Genomic DNA, 20,553 nt, shown 5'->3' on the forward strand with positions numbered 1-20,553 from the left:
CCTCGCACCAAGCCCGCTTCCCAGCCCCGCCTGTGTGCTTCTTAGCCTTGCTCCCACCGGGAGCCTCCAGCGCTACCCCACGACGTGTGCACTTTTTTTTTTTTAATTCAATTTTTAAAATTGAAGTAGAGTTGATTTACAATGCCATGCCAATCTCTGCTGTACAGCGAAGTGACTCAGTTATACACATGTATATCTTTTTCATATTCTCTTCCATTATGGTTTATCACAGAATGTTGAGTAGAGTTCCCTGTGCTCTACAGTAGGACCTTGTTGTTTATCCCTCCTCTATATAAGAGTTTACATCTGCTCACCCCAACCTCCCAGTCCTTCCTTCCCCACCCCCTCCCTGTGCGCACTGACTTCTATTTTTAAAAAATACATTGTCATAGATAACATACGCAGAAAAACAATCATAGCAAGTTTTAAGCTTTGGAACACAGTTTTCAAGATGAATATGCTGTAGGGCCACCCCCAGACCAAGAACTGGAACAGATGAGGGTCCCAGAAGCCCCTTCCTCTTCTCCCTGTTACTACCCCCCCTTACCCCCTATCCTAACTTCTAACCCCACAGATAGACAATTGGAATTATTTTCTTTGATAACCTGGATGGCCTTTTTTTTTTTTTTTTTTTTTTTTAAGAAGATGTTGGGGGGGGTAGGAGTTTATTAATTAATTTATTTATTTTTGCTGCGTTGGGTCTTCGTTGCTGTGCGCGGGCTCTCTCTAGTTGCGGCGAGCGGGGGCCACTCTTCATCGCGGTGCGCGAGCCTCTCACTGTCGTGGCCTCTCCCGTTGCGGAGCGCAGGCTCCGGACGCGCAGGCTCAGTAGTTGTGGCTCACGGGCCCAGTCGCTCCGAGGCATGTGGGATCCTCCCGGACCGGGGCTCGAACCCGTGTCCCCTGCACTGGCAGGCGGACTCTCAACCACTGCGCCACCAGGGAAGCCCTGGATGGCCTTTTTAAAGACGGAATGCCCTCTGCCAGCTCTCATGAATCACTTTACCCCAAACTATGCGCATAAAACTCACTGTTTCCAGACCCATAGATCTCGTTGTTGCCTTTGTTCCTGGACTCAGCCCATCACCTGTCTGCTTAGATGTGAACAAACAAAGGATATGCAAAGTCACTGAACAGTGAGCAAAGGAATGAAGGTCTCTGAGTTGTTTTTTGACAAACAACTGCTCCCAGATGACTTAAGAAATGACATAGCATGTTCAGTGTAGTGGTAAAGGCTCTGAAATATGATTACTTTTTAAACCATAAAGGAGAATAATTCTTAAATGAATCTAGTGACACAAGAGTTCTGACGTTTCTTTAGCATTTCCAAGCATTACAGGAAATTGAATTCGTTTCTTACGTAACAGGAGATCAATAAAATATTCTCTTCTTTCCACTGCTACCAGAAACTGTGTTAAGCATGAATTGTCAAATTCCTTCCAGATATCGTAATCAGTTACGTGAAAATGGATCTGGTTCAACAGTGATCTATGCCTAGTTTCGAGATTTTTTTAAGGATTTTGCTAGAGGGGAACAGAGCATCAGGAGGACATCCTCGTTCGTTGCAGACGTTGTTGGATTCGTAATTCTACACAGCTTTAAGAACAGTGCCGCGTGACCCAAGCGAAGCTGGGACGCTTTAATGGACCAGTGAGTCTAACGGCCCTCTCAAATAACTGAGTTTTTTCCTTTGCTCACTGCCTGAGGGGATCTCTCTCCCAATTCTGTGTTGACTGGGGCACTTACCAAGGGGAAGAAAAATACTACCATGGGCCTTTGACTGCTTGTACCAGCTGCTATTCTGTAAACTTTATCTTTCTCTGGAGAACGATCATGTTTTTACTACCAACAAGATTCCTCAAATTTCTCTTTAGTCCCCACAGAAATACTGGGAAAGCCCCAAAGGAAAGCAACAGAGGCAAAAAGTATTCTCCATATTAGTTCACATGATTCATCAAAACCAACCCCTTGAAATACATATAAAACAGAAAATAGTGCTACCTCTCTCACGTACGTAAAATCTTCTTTCTCATCAGTACAAAAGCTTTAGCATTTACCGCAATCTTAAGAATGGAAAATCTATGTTTTCTCAGGTCCTGGTCAAATAAATAATCTTAGGTGTCAGCATTACTGTCCCTAAAATAAATATTCTCAGAGCTCTGGGATACATCCGATACGTGAATCACAAATTTTTGTCCATCTTTCAGGGTTATGAGGGTTTCTCGTTCCAGAGGAAGGTTGAGTTTGATGGTGCTTTCAGTGGCCTTACCTTCCAATAATACCTGGATGAGCTGCAGGGGGAAAATGTTGAAAAGAAACGGTGGGAAGAGAGAGTTACATTATTCCCTGTTTCAGACCCCACCATTTGAATTCTTCTACCCCACACCTGTCCCACCCTGGGGCCTACTACAGGGGACCCTGGTTTCTCCGGGGAGCGCTCAGGGGCCGGTGAGGAGTCTCAAACCCGGGATGGTGCAGGAGAGAGGGGTCGGGGGGAGTGGGAGCAAGTGGGCTCCCTTTAGGGACAGGGATGGGGGTCTGGAGTTGTTTGTGAGGCCAGAGAGCAAAAGAACGCTGCCATTAAAGGCACGGAGAGCCCAGCTCGGTTCTGAGAGTCAGGAGTGGATGCTCGACACCTTGGCTGCCTTCCAGACGGACCCGGATCCCTGCCTTCTTGGCAGTTCTGAGCCAACAGAGTTGCCTCAAGTTCCCACACAGACCCTCCCCCGAACACCCGTCAAGCAGACCAGTATATAAAGGGGGAAATCTGCGAGAACCGTCATTGGTTAAATTAACACTCTACTGGGTAGTAACTGACACGAGAGGTTCACAGAGTCTGATGCTGGTGCAGGGTGAGAGCTCTCAGTCACTATCTAGTTGCCTGAGCCAGCCTTCCCGTAGGAGAGGCAAGGGTAATATGCCACCCTCAGCTCCGAGGGTCCTCGGAAGATGGGCAAATCCTCCCACACGATTCCTTTCAAACCGGCAGAGACGTATTTTCTCGGTGTGACTTCTTCAGTAGCCTCCCCGCTTCCCATAAGCTAACATATTGTGACAAAGATGCGCACGAGAGCACTCTGAACGTGAGGTGAATGCAAGTACGTTTCTCCCCCATTCTCTCTAAACTCGACAATAACCACCACCGACCAGTGAAAAGATACTCGTCTTCTCCCCCTCCCTCTCAAACACACTGTCTCCACCTTTACCCTATAACTGAAGTCACTTATTTTTAAATATCTTTGCCATGCTTTAATACTTCAGTACACGGCCTAAACTGAAAACTGTGTAGTAGGTTTTTAAGAAGCATAGCCTTTGTTTAGTATCAGTGTAATTTTCCCTTTTATCCTAAAAACAAGTCTTGGCATCTTAGTGTTTTGAGCATCGCTAGGATGGAGAAGAGCGACAGACGGATACGGCAAGGGGGACTGCTGACTTGAGCCGTTACCGTTGGTGCGGGGCAGCCCCAGATGTGCAGCTGAACGGGCGATAACCCACGGCAGGCGAACGCAGACGGGCCGCGGAGGCTGTGCTTTTTTGTGGACGATGAATGCAAATACTGACTCATGAGTGCAATGAAAATTAGATGAGCGCAGCTTTTTGGTGTTAGATTAAGTCCTCATAGCTCATTCGGCAGGCTCGCACGAGCAGAAGCACGTTTAATTAATCTCTAATGCATATCACCTTGGATTATCCGACATTTATCTGTTCGTATTGCTTTGTTATGTCGTTCAATTAAATGTTTACTGTCTCCTCTAGTGTTTCCACCAATTAAATATAGATGGAACGAACCCCCTGCCATGAACTTCAGAGTGGCTAGGGCATTGGGTAGCGAGTGTTCTGGAAAGGTGTTCAGCTTAGGAGGTTCTGGTGGAGAAATAAGAATGATGACTGGAGTTACGGGTGCTTACTGTGCTCTAAGAATTTTACAATAATTAACTTATTTAAACCTCATTATAGGCCTGTGGAATTAGATATACTGACCTCCATTTTGCAGATGAGGAAACCGAGGAGCAGATAAATTAAGCAACTTGCCCAAGGTTCTCAGCTAATGAGTGGATGATGGGGAACTTGAACCCAGGAAGTTATGTACCAGAACTGCCTGCTTATTCTCCCAAATCATCAGACTTGAAGAATTTTTAATCCACTCCCCACTCACTGCTTTTGGAATTAAAGCACATGGCAGGTAGCAGCCTCTGGGGAGAGAGGGTGCTAGGAAACGACAGCGTGGGGAGATCTACGGAGCTTTGGAGTCCTGCTCTGCCAATCGTTAGCGAGGTTACCTTGGGAACACGACTCGACCCCTCAGGAGCCTCAGTTGCGCCATCTGTGAAATGGGGGCAATGATGACAGCGTCTCACTGCGTTGCTGAAAGGGTGCCTTTAAACGCCCAGCACAGGGGGCTCAGCAGGGTCTGCTCTCCACCCGCTTCCAACTGTGGCCCAAGAGGTATAAGCTGACTCCCTGTTACCGTGGTGACCAAGGGGCGTGTCAGCTGGTCCCTCGCCCCAGCCAGCGCGCAGGGGTCTGCACACGTGGTGCTCACGTCCGGCACAGACGCGCGTCCCATTGGGGCTCCCAAGTGACTGCGGTGAGCCCCCCATGGGCCCTGTTGCCAGGACAGGGTGTGTTCTCCACAGGGTCAGGAGCCGGGAGAGGGCTCTCCCGGGCACAGCCTGGCCAGCTGGTCCCTTCTCCCGACTTGGCTGGGCCTTCTGTCTGCCCACGGCCCTGAATCACCAGCTCGAGAGCGGGGCCTGAACCGCCCCCAGCTGGTCCTCTTCTCAGGCAGCCCGGCGCCCCTCCCCCGCCGTGGGTCCCTTATCGGGGGCCAGTATTTCCCCGTTTCCTGTCTCCTCCGCCTCGTGGGCTTCACATACACACTCCCGGAGGGGATGCGTTCCTTACTGCAGACACATGTCGGAACCCGCAGCCCTGAGACCGTGGGAGGCAGCTGGGTATGTGCATTTACTGTCGCAGGGTGGGCAAACGGAGACCAAGCGGAGACAGAGGGCTGGTGGCCGTGAGAGAGGCGGCTCCCCTGCTCCTGACGCTATCATCTTCGTGTGGCCGTGTTCGGTGGCGCTCCGTGACAGTCTGGCCACGTCCTGTGGACTTGGAGTGAGCAAGGGAAGCCCGGGCAAGGTTCCGGTCACTCTGAGGGCTGCAGGGCAAGGACAGTTCGGGCGTTAAGTCACCCACGTGGCCGGGACCACGTTTCACCCAGGTCGAGGTCACGCCCACGCCTTCAGTGGTCTCCAGCTAAGCAAACCCCTCATCTACTCAAAAGCGGAACTCGTGGGTGTGAAAACAGTGCTACGTAAAGAGGCTAAACTTCCAAACATGCGTATAGGAGTTTTAGAAATTAGTACTGACAGTTGTCAAGCTCTGTTTCCGACCAGCCCACTCCCCTGACCTGCAGCACCAGAGGAGCGTCAGCTGCTTCCTGATCAATCTGGCTCCTTTTCCCAGCATTCAAGGCCCCACCTCAGACCTCTGCAGCCTCCGTCCTACTCTTCTCGGGGCCTGGACCCCCCTCCTCCCACCTAGTGTTGTGGGAGAAGAATGGACTTGAGATCAGGTAGGCCTGGCCACCACTCTCTGTTCTGCTATCTACTTGCTGTGTGACTCTGGGCCGCTCGCTTAGCTTCTCTGAGCCTCCATTTCCTCATCCATGGCATGAAAATGGTAAGAACAGATACTGTGCAGGGTTGTAGGGCTTTGAGAGAATGTGTATCAAGGGTACATAGGAGGCGTTCGATAAACAGCAATTCTTATTTTTACTATCTTAATTTCTCTGGCCACGCTGCGTGGCTTGCGCGACCCTGGTCCCCTGACCAGGGATCGAACCCAGGCCCCGGCAGTGAGAGCGCAGAGTCCTACCTACTGGACCACCAGGGAAGTCCCGCGATTCTTATTTTTATATCTTTCAAGATGGACCCCAATTCCATCTTTTCAATATCCTTTCTATTCAGACTATTCAAGGTTTCCTTTCCTTAAACGCCGCCAGAGGCATTTTCAGGGCATGTCACTCTTCTGAGTGGTAGAGGTCTACTGCTCAGCGAGTCTAACCATGCCAGGCAGGCTCTGGGAAGGCCAGGCTTGGGCCGTCCCCATATTCCACACCTCTAATCAAGCCGGGCACGTCTCAGAGCTGACCAGCGGTCAACGGACATGCTGCTGTAATCATCCCTGGCGAAATCAGCTAAAGCTGAGACGAATCTAGAATCCCGTATCCTTGTTTGGACACTGTATACCCTTTGTGGGCTTCCTAACCACCTGGTAGTTCTCATTTCCCTGAAAACACTACGGAAGCTGGGGCTCCAGCATCTGTACCTCGTTGCCCGTGGCGACGTCCACCAGGAAGCCCGGCACCGTGACGACCACACTGCTGCCCTCCGTGGCACAGTGGCTCTGACCCTTGTGTCTCAGCGTCACCCGGGGGGGGATCTGCACTCGGGCTTCTACGCTCCTGAGCTGGGGAGGGGTCTGGAGGGCAGGAGAGTTCCTGGTCTGGTGGGAGAAGAGGCTGGTCATCTGGTAGCATCTCCTTGAGATTTCCCACGTCACCGTCCTCCTCGTCCTCCTCTATGCACGACTGAAGTATGTGAATCACATATTCCAAAAGCAGCAAATGAAACAGATGCCAGGAGCCTACATTGAAATCACAACCCCAAATGAGTAAGTAGATAGACAGATGCACAAGTAAACAGATCCCTGTGAAACTAACAGCTTTTCTGGGGCCTTGAACTCCTGGGCACTAAAGCCTCACTCCTACTGGCTGACCCTGAGGGCCCCGGGCAGCGTCCATCACCCGCGCGGCACCCCGTACCCAGAGGACCCCGGCAAGGCGGCTTTCGGACAGAAAGCACAGGGAGCTTAACGGCCTGAGCCATGGAAGGGAACATAAACCCAGCTAGTGTGAGATGGGAGGAAAGCAACCCTACAGAGAAATGGGTGCCGTTCCCAGAGCTGGAGGATGTGCCCCTCGGCTGCTCGCGGTTGGCAGGTGCTGCGTGGCTGCGTCTCCTGGAGGGAGGCGGGTAAGGGACGCATTCTCTCACGCGGGCCTGCAAGGGTTGTCCTTAGGGAGTTTGGGGTGGGGGACAGTAGGGCGTGTGGCTCTGCTGAGTGCTCTGAATCCTAGGGCCTTTGGCTCCAGAAAAGAAAAGGATAATTAATGTTCATCTGAGCAATGGGGGTGGGGGGAGATCTGGCCGATTATAATCGTTAAAAGATAATTACTTAATGAAGGTAAAACCACGACTCTTATACAGATATAAAATGAATGTGTGTCAAAGATTTTACGGGACTCAATTATTAATGAGGGAACTAGTAAGATGTTGCAACTGATTTAAAAGAGAATCCCGGGCCTCCCCGGGGGCGCCGCGGTTGGGGGTCCGCCTGCCGATGCAGCCGACGCGGGTTCGAGCCCCGGTCCGGGAGGATCCCACATGCCGCGCAGCAACTAAGCCCGCGAGCCACAACTACTGAGCCTGCGTGCCACGACTACTGAAGCCCACGCGCCTAGAGCCCGTGCTCCGCAACAAGAGAAGCCACCGCAGTGAGATGCCCGCGCACCGCAACGAAGAGTAGCCCCCACTCGCCGCAACTAGAGAGAGCCCGGGCGCAGCAACGAAGACCCAACGCAGCCAAAAATAAATAAATAAATTTATAAAAAAAACAAAGAGAGAGAATTCAAGACACTAAACATACATAGACAACAAGGCATGCCACTGACAGTAATCTACAAACAGATGCCACACAGCTCTGTGCTCAGGGCAGTTCCCAACTGCATCCTGCTGACACACTAGTTTGCATTTGTGTGCAGGAGAATCATTTGCATTATTATCTGTTTGGTACAGCTTACAAGATCTGTAAAGTAACCTAAAGACCATGGAAGACCAGAAGGGTGTGTTGACCCTTTCTGTCCATTTCAAAGCTTTATACAATATTCACTATTCTCTGCTAGATCTCAGGTGAGAGAACCTGGCTCCATGAGAGGCGTGGCCTGGTCTGGAATAAGCCTGACCCACAAACAACTCCTGGCTTGTTTAACTGTGTGAAACCATGGTCCACGTGAAGGGGAAAAACTAGTGGTGTGAGTACTCTGACTTCATGTGACGGTCCAAGAAGGCAGAGGGGGAAGCGCTGTGAACTGAGAATGCCACCTGCCTTATCAGTGAACAAAGGGTTTTGCAGCCATCAAGCCATCACATGATAGCCACCCTGAGACCGAGACCGTGAGCCCTGAGGGGACTCAGGGTAGAGGCAGGATGCCCCCCATCTAGCGATAAGCTGCTGCAGCCGCCCCCAGCCGTGCACCCTGAGGAGGCTCAGGAAGAGAAAACGCAGGATACTGGCCCCAGAGAGCCGAGGAGCACGTCAAAGGAATGAGGCCAGAGAGCTCAGACTCTTGCGTCTTCCCATAAGTAGAAAAGTGCTAAGCTCTTTAACTTGAGACGTCTGGTTTTCTTTAACTAACAGTCATCTTTTGATGTTCCGACTACCTGGTCTTCGTTGCCAAAAGCGCTCCTGTCTGCCCTGGCCCGCACCTTGCCTCTTCGGAGCCGTCCCTCGGAGTGATCTGAGACGCTGTGTCCCGGACCTTAGTCCTCAGTTTTGTCCGCCGAATAAAACACACTTCTCAACTTTCAGGCTGTGCATTTTTTCTGGTCGACAGCACTAACTACAGAGCTGGCTTTACTTCTGTGGTTGCACCTGAACTCTGCCCTGATCTTCACCTGTGGGGAGAGCCTCATGACGAATGGGGGGGTCACATATATGGCTGTGTACAGCCACAACCCTCCAAAGTGCCCCAGTGTTTGCAGAACGGTCTAGAACAGGGCTTGTCTGCTCTTCCTGTTCTGTGTACCCGCTGCAAGGGTGTCTGGCAGCCCTGGGGCAGGGATTCCTTGCCCGGAGAGGTGTGTTTGAGTTTGTGGGCTGGAGGCTCTGTCTGTCTGTCTATCCACGGCTGTGTGTCCAGTGCCCAGGAAGGTGCCTGGGACTTTGCAGGGACGCACGACATCTGCTGAAACGAGTGATCCCCTCCGTGGGGCCGGGGGGCTCAGTGGTGACTGTCCCTCCCCGCGACTCTCCTGTGCTGTGTCCGTACCACAGCTGTGACAGATGGGAAAGAAAGACCCTGGGCCCGGAAAGACCCTCTACTGGACCAGAAAGTTGGCAAAACAGACACTGCTTGACTCTTTCCACCATCTGCACGCAGTGGGGACTTTATCAACTCTTATTCCTGAAGGTTAAATCCGGGTGCCCCCAAAGAACCCATGTTTTGGTCCATCTCAGTTGGGAGATGGAGAAAAAGAGGACGCCCGCTGCTTTCCTCACGATGCCTGAAAGCGCACAATTAAAGCCAGGGGAGGTTTCCTGCGCGTCCGACAACGATGGCAGGGGAGTGACAAAAGACATGTCCACACTGAGATACAGGGAGGTCATTCTGGCTTATACATGAGTGAACTTGAATTTGGTGCTAACTAAAATAGCCTGTGTGGGGCCTATCAAACCTACTCTGTACCTCTGCTTTAATTATTAGAGAAAAGGACACACTGACCAGGAGTAAAGAACGCCCATGTTAAAAATAAAGATTAAATGCCTCCCTTCCTGGGACACCAATACCGATTACTCCTTTGACGGTTAAGTCCCCCTTCCCAGGAGACAAGGCCATACTGACTCGCTGGGTACGTGCTGGTCTGTTCTTTTTCTTTTTTTTTTTTTTAAAATAACCTTGAAGAAATGAAACCCTGACTTGTTTAATGTTCTTTGTTTTTTTTTTTTTTGCGGTACGCGGGCCTCTCACCGCTGTGGCCTCTCCCGCTGCGGAGCTCAGGCTCCGGACGCGCAGGCCCAGCGGCCACGGCTCACGGGCCCAGCCGCTCCGCGGCATGCGGGATCCTCCCGGACCGGGGCGCGAACCCGCGTCCCCTGCATCGGCAGGCGGACTCTCAACCACTGCGCCACCAGGGTTTTGACAAGATAGAAAACTGTGCTGCTCTCCGGAGCAGTTTCTCAGAGTCATCTGGGAAGCTGGCACCCAGGCTAGTCCTCAGTTTGGCTCAAATAAAACCCTTTTCTATTCTTATTTTAGATTGTTTATTGATTATTTTCATTGACAGGAGAGTGAGGCGTGGTCCAGCTGTCTGATGAACTACCATATTGCCATAATAAAAAGATTAATATGGTTTTTTTGTGTGTGTGGTTCTCTGTGTGTTGTATTTTACATAAAAAGGTGAGAAAAAGACGGGTAGGTTCCACGTAGCAATGTGGAAAACGCTTAGGCTGTAATAACATCTGTAAAAGGTAGAATACAAAATGCTGTGCGTTCTCGGACTTACCGAAGCTGTCTCTGTGCCAGAGGGTCATAGCTTTGCTCACAGCCGTGAGCAGGAAATTCCATCTCAGCTGGAAGCTGGCGGCCAATCTGATAAACTCCTCTGTGCTTCTGCTCGGCTGTGACATGTTAGAGAGAAAAAAATGCTGGGGTTTATGATAAAAATCAAGGCGAGCGTGTTGCCAAATGCACCCACGGGTGGTGCACAGACAGTCTCACGAGGCCAAAGCGGGGCAGGAGGAAGGAAAGACGAGGTGAGAGGAGGCCCAGGCCTGGGCCCGGTCTTGCACCACCTCCTGTGGGGATGGTTCCAGGCAGAACCCTTTGAAGTGGGTGGGGAGAAGGCAGGAGGTGGGAGAGCAGCTTACTTCTTGTTTTTAATCCCACACGACTTTTTCAGAAAAAGGTCACTTGTGGGGAGCAACGGGGGGGGGAGGCCTGCAGGACGGCCTTGCTGCAGCCCCCCTGGAAGTTGCCTCCGAGAGGGTCGAGGGCTAATTTACACTTGGCGAGTCTGATACCTGAGGAAGGGGCCCAGAGTCCCACAGTGAGGGAAGGAAGGGTGCCGGCTTTGCAAGGCACAAAGCTGGCCGCTGCACCGGGTGAATTATCTGAGGCCCGGAAGGCCCACCCTGGGCTCTGGGTGGGTGTGGACCTGTAACCAAGCGGGACCCTATGGGGCCCTCCCAGGACAGAACCAACCCCCCCCCCACCCCCCACCCCCGCCAATACCCTCTGCTGTAGCTCCTCTCTGAAGTACCTAGATAATAGTATCTCGTGCCTATTTCCTGAGAGTTTCAGATGCTAAAAACCCCCCACCAAATGGAAGAAATTAACTGCCTGATGATCATGAGACCTACTGGGGCCTAAGGACTGATCACCATCAACCAATCAGAGAATCGTGCACGAGCTGATCACACACCCTGGGACCCGGCCCCTCCCCTCACCTGGCCTTTCAAACTGCTTTGTTGAAACCCTTCCAGGAGTTCCGGGGTATTCTGAGCACAGGCCACCCATCTCCTTCCTCGCCTCCTTGCTGGGCCCTGCAATAAACCTTTCTCTGCTCCGAACTCCAGCCTTTCAGTTTGTGTGGCCTCACTGTCCGTCGGGCACGTGAACTTGGGTTTGGGAACAGACTCCCCTCGGCAGCGGCATCCTCCCCCCACGACTTGGGACCACCTGGAACGGGGCTCTCGGGGGGAGCCCTGCTGGTGTTCAACACACACAGGGACGCTTCCTAAAGCCATCCAGAGAAGGAGCTGCGGGCGATCTCCGCACAAACGTTCCCAAGTGAACACGGACATTACCCAGCTTTCCTCCTCTTGCGGGCAGCGTGATAGCTCAGGTTCCTACATTTAGAAAGGGACTCCTGGGCCCAAGCTGCACGAGAACCAGGGGAAGGAAATGAAGCACGACAGAGCTGAGCATTTCTCTCCTGTGGCTCTGCCAGATGCTAACAACTTGAGGCCGTTAGTCGTCTAGGACAAGCCCGGGGCTTCACATTTTCACAGAGTCTCGTGGACAAGAGTCTGTGTTTTGTTTTTTTTTTTTTTACCAGCCAGGTTGTTTTACAAAAACAAGCCCTTCAAAGGCAGGCAGTTACAAAACCACCATTTTTCGAAGACGCCTCACTCGTGACGCTGCAGGGGTGAGGACGGAAGGAAACACCGCGTTACACGGTCTTGCATGCAGAACCGGTACCAACGGTCTCAGTGGGCTCGGCGGGGATGAAGTGGAGGCTGCGTGAGTGTCTGAAACAAGCACCAGAGGATGGAGAGCTTCATCCTGTCGAACGAATCGCTGTCTCTGCAGCTACGCACCCGCGCACGTTACCGCTGGTACAAGTGAGCTTTGCCGAGGGCCAAGGAGGGGGAATCAAAACCACACAGAACCTGGAAAGACTATATCCAAGGAGCAAAGAATGGAAACAGACACCTGCCAAGGCTTGGAACCAGCTTTCAAGCTCCTTCCTGGGTTTGCTGGGGGAGATGGAGGGGGCAGGAGGACACGTGGCTGGAGGCGTGAGGAGAAAACCCGAGTCACGTTCTGGTCCCAGGCCCTCCAGGTCCTTGCTCTCTGCTGCAGAGACGTCCCCCTCTTCCCTAGACCGGTCCCCCACTTTCCCTACGCCCACTCCTTTCCTGCCGTCCTGTCTCGGGAACGGTGTCTCCCTTTCTCAGCTGATTTTAATCCTATCTGCCCTTCACCTCCCAGTGGAACCCAACTCCCTCGGCCTTCGGGGGATGAGGCCTCGAGGGGCAGGAGGCCCCGTGTTTCGGGCCCACTGGGGCCAGGGTGCTGGGGCTTCCCCTGACAGCATCCTGCGCTCTTACAGGGTGAGTGTAAAGCAGCTTTGGGCAGGAAAGAGCTCTCTGCAGGAGGCCCCTTCGTCTCGTCACTAACCTTCAACCAGGCGCCCCCATGCTCTACTCATCTCTGGCCCTAGCACACCTTTCGGACCTTTGGATCACACGACACTTTGCCTAACTTGTTGGCTCTTTCCGTAGGTCAAAGAAATAGAAATGAAGAAGTAATGAACAGATGACCGATCTCTTCCCCAGCTTCCCCTTCAGTAACCTCAAGAACCAACTGTGTGAACACGATAGCATCTAAAGAAAGAGCACAGGAAGTCGCCAAGCCTGCACACGGCGGGGCACGGGGACCGCTCTGACCCCCCATCTCAGTGATTAACTGAGATGACTCCCCTTTTCCGCTTTAAAAACCTCCTTGGCCGAGCAGAATCTTCGGAGACGGTTTTGGAGGACACTGAGTCCACCGTCTCCCCGGACTGCCGGCATATTCTGCTCCAGGCCAGTTTCCCTCTCCGCCAACATTTGCCTCTCTTGAGTGCTGATTTCTGAGCTGCGAGCAGCTGGGCCTGATTTGGTAACGTGACCGCTGATGAGGGTGCAGATGACAGTCAAGCCAACGGGCCTACTGAGAAGTCAGTGCAAGTGACAGTCCAGCAGGAGGACCCAAACCCGCCCGCGTCCAACGCCAATTCATCTTGGCTTCTGTGAGCCCAAGCCTGACACCTTACTGGGACTGAGTGCAAAACCCCCAGATGAGCATCGTTCTTCCCAAACAGACAAACCCATCTCCCTCCTGAACACTCCTGCTTGGTGCACACATACTCAACTGCTCGCTAACGCTTACCTGCCGACACCCACTCACATGCCCTCCCACGCACAGACATGCGCACATAGGCACACATGTGCTCGCCTGCAAGCAAACACACACACACAGAGTTGCATGATGTGCCAGCCTCTGAGACACCGCTTCCCCATCCTGAACCCCCGTCCCGGCCGTGACACATTTCTGTCCAGAGCGCCAGAGAAAACCTTTTCCTTTGCACCAGGTCCTGGGCACTCGGTGCTATAATGTAGCTAGAATGACCCACACCCACTTCTTCTCTTTAAAAAAAAAAAAAAAAAAATCGTGGTTTTGTACCTGGAAGACAAATGTCTGGAGATTTGAAGACAGACAATTCAGGAATACTCTGAGGTCTGTTGACGCCCCCAGCAAAGAAATCAAACTGCTCAAACCTATCAACAGACAAAACAAACCCAAAGATTGTGAGCGGTAGAGCAGAATTTCCCAGTAGGTATTTGTATCCCAGGTGACCTAGGGGATAACATCCGCACTGCAGTTCAAAGGAATTCCCTGGGGCCTCGCCCTCATTTTGAACACAAAGGCTGCCTTGGGCTGGATCTGTCACCCCAGGTCGTCTGGTTCAGAGCTCTGTGGTCTTGCCTTCTAGAAATCCCCTCGGCTCCTCGTTGAAATGGGAAGAAACAGTTTGAAATCATAACTACACCTTGTAATCACACAGAACCCGGCTCCAAGTGAGCTCACTGCAGGATACAGACGTGCGCTCACCCATCCCTGCCATTTTTATAAAGGGGGACGTCTGTTCAAGTCCCTTAACTGATGGTGGACATCAAAGCCGCCGAGGGATGTTAGGTGAGTTGCCCAGGGCTACAGACCCTGTCAGTACAGGCCCGAGGGCTGCAGCCCAAGCGTGCGACACTGGGACTTGGGTCCCGCACCCGTGCAGGCAGCGCTGAGAGTGGAAGGACAGCCTTTGGCCCCTCCCCCATCTGTCTGAGTGCCCCCATGTGCCAAGGAGATTCAGAAAACCCAGTGGGCTGCCATGGCCCTGGTGCACGTTTGGTCAGGCTCCGTCTGCAAGATCTTCCAGGCACATCTCAGGCATTCGTCTGCCAGGGGGCCGTGCTGTCTCCCTGCCGGCTCCGTGCCCTCTGGAAAGGACAAGCAAGGATGCCAACAGGAGCCCAGGAGCCCCTGGCAGGCCGGCGGGCACCTGGGGGAGAGGCGTCCTCCGCCTACCTTTTGTCTGTAGAAAAACTTTAGCCCAAGAAGAAGTTTAATCAGAGAAGTGAGAAATGCAGAAAGAAAGGAAAACAGGCAAGCGAGGCAAAATAATAATACTTTAGCCATTCAACACAGTCAAGGACCTTTAGTTCCTCCTCAAGGACTCTACAGAATATTCTGAGCCCTGTCCCTTGAGCTGTTCTGCAGACACTGAAACCGCCTCCAGGTGGAAGCCGTTAACTGTCTGCTGCCCAAGAGCAGAGAGACCCCGAGACCGGTTGGAACCAGAAGGTTGATGACGCCGACCCCCGATGACCTCACCACCAGCCAATCAGAAGAGTGTCCACGAGCTGGCCACGCCCTCTTTGAGCCATTCCTATAAGACTCCTCACGACCCCCTCCAGGGCAGGGCACACAGCCTTGAGGGCATGAGCCCGCTGTGGCCCCCTTTGCCTGGCAAAGCAATACTACTACTACTACTAATACTACTTCACCCACAACTCTGAGATTTAATCTGGCACCAGTGTACAGAGGCCAGATTTTGGCATCAGAATGGAGAATTTCTTCCTTAAGATTAACTACAATTGTCAGGTAGGGTCGGGGCCCAGAGAAGGCGGCTCCAAAATGGGCCTCAGCGGCATATTGGTTAATCTGAGCGAAGAGTTAGGAAGGACACTGACTCTCCCCCTCGGTCTCCCTGAAAACAGGAAATAAATCTCCAGTGTGAAAGGTGCCCTTCCGGCACCAGGATGTAAAGAGACACCCTCATCCCCAGAGACAGGGAATTCAGGCTGAGAACAAACCATGTTACTTTTTCTTTTTTTTTGGCTGCGCCGCCGAACTTGTAGGATCTTAGTTCCCCGAGCAGGGATTGAACCCAGGCCCTCGGCCGTGAAAGCCTGGAGTCCTAACCACTGGACAGCCAGGGAAGTCCCAAACCATGTTAGTTCTTTAATTTACTACCCAAGCCCCAATTCTGTTTAGCTTCTTCACTAATTGGGCACCCCAAAACCTAAGTTTCTTTGTCTACTTCTTAGGTCCCATTTCTATAAGACCTCTGTGCACATGAATTAAAATTTGTGTCTTTTTCTCCTGTGAACCTGTCTTGCGTCAGGTTGATTATTAGTCCAGCCAGGAGAACTCAAGACGGGTAGAGGGGAAATTCCCCCTTCCCCGGACAAAAGCAAAGGGCAAGAATATTCATGGGCTTATATAGCACTTGTTTGTAAAGTAGTGAAAGAAGGTCAAAGCACCACCGTTAAACCGCACATTGTTAAAAATAACACTTGGTGCAGGAATTCCCTGGCGGTCCAGGGGTTAGGGCTCTGTGCTCTCTCTGCCGTGGGCCTGGGTTCAATCCCTGGTCGGGGAACTAAAATCCCACAAGCTGCGAAGGTGCGGAAACAAACAAACAAACAAACGAACAAAACCACAGTTAGGGCAGAAACTGGCAAGGCAGAGAGCTGAGTCAATCCCACTCAGGCCCGAAGAGGCGATCTGTGCATCTACAAGAGGGAGGCAGGAGCGTTTTCCAAAGGAGACAGGAAATCTTGTCAATCGGCTACCACACTCACTCGGCAAATATGTCCTGGCACTACGGACCCCAGGGCAGGCCCTGGAAGAGGGTTCTCAGGGGCACCCCTCATCTTCTGCAGGAAGAGGTGTGCGAGCAGATAAATTATAACGTCAAAGAGGAACGTTCTAATTCCATTAGGAGATCTATAAGTCGGTGCTAGCCATACCAGCCCCGATTATCTACCAAACACCGCAACCAAGCAGCTGAGGAAGGAGGATTCCGTTTCACCTCTGTGGTCTCCTCCAGGGCGTCAGCGCCGCTCGGGTTACTTGTCAGGGCTTTCCTGGAAATATCCAAAGCGCCCTGATGGAGGATGGCGTGTAGATCCAACTTCAGGATGCTGACTCTTCTGCTGTTTTTCAGCACCATTCTCAGGGTCTAAAGACAAACGGCACACGCTACACTTAATGAAATCTTGTCATCTTACTTTGGCCTAATGCCCCCTCTCCAAATTACCAAAATATCCTTGCTGTCGAAGAGAAAGAAAAGTGGACTTGGGTATTTTTGCCCGTTAAAACTGAATCCTAAATGACAATCAAAATGTTCAGATTGCACACATTCTAGAACTGCCTTTCTGAAACTCAGCATTTAGAACACTTCTGCTCACGGGCAGGTGTCTCAGGGCCCTGCACCTCCTCCTCCCAGTTCCTGATTCTCTGCACCCCGAGCAAGGAGCCTAAATTCTCTAGAGAGGGAAACAGTGGGTAACTGGGCTCCGCCAGGCAAGTGCGGTTCTGGAGAAGCAACGGGCCGGGCGGACCCTACAGGACGGCTGGGGGGACCCAGAAGCCCTCCTGTCCTTCCTCGGGGGAGCCCTGGGCAGTGAATTGGGCCTCCGCTGTCCAATGGGACAAACCTAACCCTTACGTGTTCGGGGTCTGCAGGACGAGCAGTGAGGCACCCTCACACCAGCCCCAAGAGCAGGCACTACAGCCATGTCTGTTTTACGGAGAGGAAAGGGACCCTTGGGTATTAAGTAAACTCTCCTGGAGCAGTGAGTGGAAAGGTACGGCTCCCAGCAGGGCAGGCTCTGGACCCTGAGCCGGCCGCTCCAGTGGGTAGGGATGGAGGTCGTGCTGCAAGGTCGTTGCCATCGCCCCAGTCGGGAAGGTGAAAAAGTGCCACGAACCGGATGGGCCTCTAGCTCAGAAGAAGAAACAACCCCTCCGGTGAAGGACGGAGATGGTCAAAGGGCGGGCCTGGCTGGGCGCCCCCCTGGCCGGGGCTGATCTGGGGCAGAGGGCCGGTCCCAGGCTCTGTCCCCATCTGCCGCCTTGGGATTTCAGAACAGATCCTAGAACCTCTCCTTCAGCCCCTCTCTCCCCTCCCCTAACACCCAGGAGCGAGAAGGTCGGAGCCGAGGACCTGGTGGCCCCGACACACAGAGTCCGCAGGGCCGTATGCACAGGGTGCAGGGTCTGCCTGCCTGTCCGTCTGCTCTAGGCTCTGCTACAATGCCTTTCCACCTCTGACGCTGGCTTGCCCGGGACGCCACCCCTGGGGGGGCCTCCCTCTGGAACTTTAGAACCTTGACCTGCTGGCCCTGCGTCCTCTCCTCCACGGGCAGAGCCTGGAGGCCGGAGGGGAGCAGGGGTGGCTTCCAGCTGAGCACTTGGGGCCCAGCAAGCTGTCCTCTGCCCTCCAGGTGGGTGGGCCGGCCTCCCTGCACAGGGCCTACTGCCCGCTCTCAGGGACACTGGCGGCCTTCACTTTTCGCTTTGGGAAAGCCGCTTTGTTCCCTCCTGTCTGGTTGCCTGAAACCTACCTTTGCCATGTTGGAAAGGTGTGTCTTTCTTCTTAGTCTTTTGACAAACACAGTAACTTCTGTGAAGAACAACACACACGGCCATTATTGATACTGTAACTTCAGGTTTGCACGCAGGAAGGCAGGGACGAGGAGGCGCCTGCAGGCAGCGCATACGGGTGGCACACCCATCCGCCCAGGAGGGCAGAGCCGCCCACCTGCCCCGCCCAGCCAGGCCCCCAGCCTCCCCACCCCCCGCCCGCTCGCCCCTTCCCAGTGGCCCCGAGATCCCGGCAGGGGCGCACTGGCTAAACCGCCCCCCACTCGCGCGATGCCAGGAAGATGATGTCCTCCGGCGCCTGCCGTGTGCTCCGTGAAGTTGAGGATTTTGCCCAGGAACCCTGACTTCCCCCAACTTCTCATCTCTACGCGCTCTCCTCGGGAAGCGATCAGAAATGAGAAAACAGGAGAGAGGAGGTGCTCTCCTGGATGTACTCATTTATTCGTTTATTCACACATTCACTTACCGGGGACACTCGTGCAGCGTCTGCTGGGTGCTGGCCGCACGGCTGGATGAAGGGGAATGACCTCCACCCTCCAGGGGCTCCCCACGAAGGGTAGGTTACCAGGAGCACAAACAGTGTCCCAACGGCAGAGTAAGTGCTCCCGGCAACGTGAGACACAGGGAGAAGGAAGTGAGCGGTTCTAGCGGAAGAAGGTATCAGGGACGGCTTCATCCGGAAGGGGACATTCTGCCTGGGCCTTAACGCGTAGGTAGGAGTTGGCGGGGAGCGATGGCGGGGGGGCGGGGGCGACTAGGCACAGACAGCAGTAGGAATAAGGGCCTCTTGGGGACGGCCAGTCTGCGGTGCTGGGGAGCGCCAGTGGGTCACGGGGGGCCGTGGGGACAGGGTCGGGCCAGAGGCCAAGCACTGAAGGGGGGAGGACCATCCGGGCAATGGCGGCCGTGGACAGTCGTTAACTGATCGAATCGCTGTTACAGAGCACTTGCTGGGAGGGGAGGGGCGTGTCACCGAGGCGGGGCAAGGCTGCAGGCAGGCCCATCAACGAGGAAGCTACTGAAGATCCTAGAGGGGGTTTGGAGGGCCCAAGGGCTGGGATTAGCGCAGGTGGCGAAGGGGCCACCGGAAAACTGGGCCCCTTTCATGCGCCCCCTTTCCCAGCAAGTTCCAGACCTCACCTTCTCTCTGCGGGACCCTTCCTGCTGCCTTCTTGGCTGGCAATCACACGGGCCCAAGGGCCCAGCCTGGGCACGTGAACTTTTCCAAGTGGGTCAGACAGGGCTTAACACAGCCCGGGGTGCTGGGGATGCCAGGCGTGGGTGAAGATGAGACGTGGCCTGTTCTGCGGGCCCTCGGGGGAGGGAGCGCACAGGGTGCAAGCGTGGCAGACCTGCAGAGGGGAAGGGAAGGAAGTGGTGAGGGCTTGGCGGGCGGGGAGAGCTAGAGGCAGCGATGGAGAACCTCCCAAAGGCAGGAGGGAGAAACCCGGGAATTTCCAGGACCGTAAAACACGCGACCCACACAGTGGGTGTGTGCTGGCGTTCACAAGGGCCACGGAGCTGGAGGGATACCAAGGCGTCAGATGCAGGGAGGCCGGGGACAGCCAGCAGAAGAGCTCGGGCTCCCAAGAGGAAGCCGTCGCAGGCTCGAGCGGACGGACAGCCTTCTGCGGCAGCAGAAGTGTTCAGACACTGCGCCCTGGCAGCCGGATGGAGGGGAAAGTCACCAGGGTGTCTGGGACCACGTGGGTGTGAATGCCTGGCGGCCTGGAGTTGAGCAAGTCAGGCTATGGGCGGAATTCCTAAGGGGGGCGAGGTAATCTCTGAGCCTCGCGGGAGCCCGCCCAGAGCACAGAGAGGCGGGAGGATGCCGGGGTCGGAGCCCTTGCCGGCCCTGCTTGGGTGGGCAGAGCTGAGGACTGCAGCTGGCGCCAGGAGCTGGCTCGAGAGAGGGGAGGCACCGCCCGCCCCCCCTTGCCCTTTCCTACCTCCCTGCTCCCTTGGCCCCGCTGCGATTCACTAGGGGGAAATGGTAAGAGGGTGTGGATGTATCTGCACAAGCATCCCTTGTGGGCACTACAGGAAAAGCCGGGAGAGCCGAAGCGGCCAGGCCTTGCGGACTGCGGTTTAGGGCCTGAGGACAGAGTTAACTCGAGAGGGGAGGAGGCCTGCCCCACGTGGAAAGTTCATCTACTCCCACAGCATTTATGTTGTCCCTCGAAACCTACCTCTGAGCTTGGAGATCTGTAAGAGGGCTGGAAAACCTTCCAGAGCAGTGAGGAACCACAGCTTAAACTTCTTACTGAACAACTGGACAGATTTCAGATGCTGAATAGAAACATCGTCCAAAAAGTCATGAAGGAGAACGTCCTCAATTCCCTACAAAAGAAGTGTCAAGACAGGGACTTCCCTGGTGCTCCAGTGGTAAAGAATCCGCCTTCTAATGCAGGGGACGCGGGTTCGAAGCCTGGGAACCCTGGTCCGGGAGCTAAGATCCCACAGGCCGCAGGGCAATTAAGCCCGCGTGCCGC

General features: G+C 53.8%; 1 protein-coding gene across 1 annotated transcript in view; it reads right to left on the reverse strand.

Moving 5' to 3' along the window:
• Positions 1–1,476: 1,476 nt before the first annotated feature.
• RFX8 (regulatory factor X8) overlaps positions 1,477–20,553 on the reverse strand; it is a 67,122-nt gene continuing 48,045 nt past the window's right edge. The window contains 10 exon segments of the mRNA XM_055089128.1: positions 1,477–2,291; positions 6,334–6,444; positions 6,446–6,651; positions 10,350–10,464; positions 13,796–13,969; positions 16,485–16,634; positions 18,022–18,080; positions 18,528–19,088; positions 19,202–19,413; positions 20,251–20,350. Coding sequence (XP_054945103.1) covers positions 2,115–2,291; positions 6,334–6,444; positions 6,446–6,651; positions 10,350–10,464; positions 13,796–13,969; positions 16,485–16,634; positions 18,022–18,030 — 942 coding nt within the window. The 5' untranslated portion in view covers positions 18,031–18,080; positions 18,528–19,088; positions 19,202–19,413; positions 20,251–20,350 and the 3' untranslated portion in view covers positions 1,477–2,114.

The sequence above is a fragment of the Physeter macrocephalus genome, chromosome 12 (genome assembly GCF_002837175.3).
Source record: "Physeter macrocephalus isolate SW-GA chromosome 12, ASM283717v5, whole genome shotgun sequence".
In the NCBI taxonomy this organism is placed as follows: domain Eukaryota; kingdom Metazoa; phylum Chordata; class Mammalia; order Artiodactyla; family Physeteridae; genus Physeter; species Physeter macrocephalus.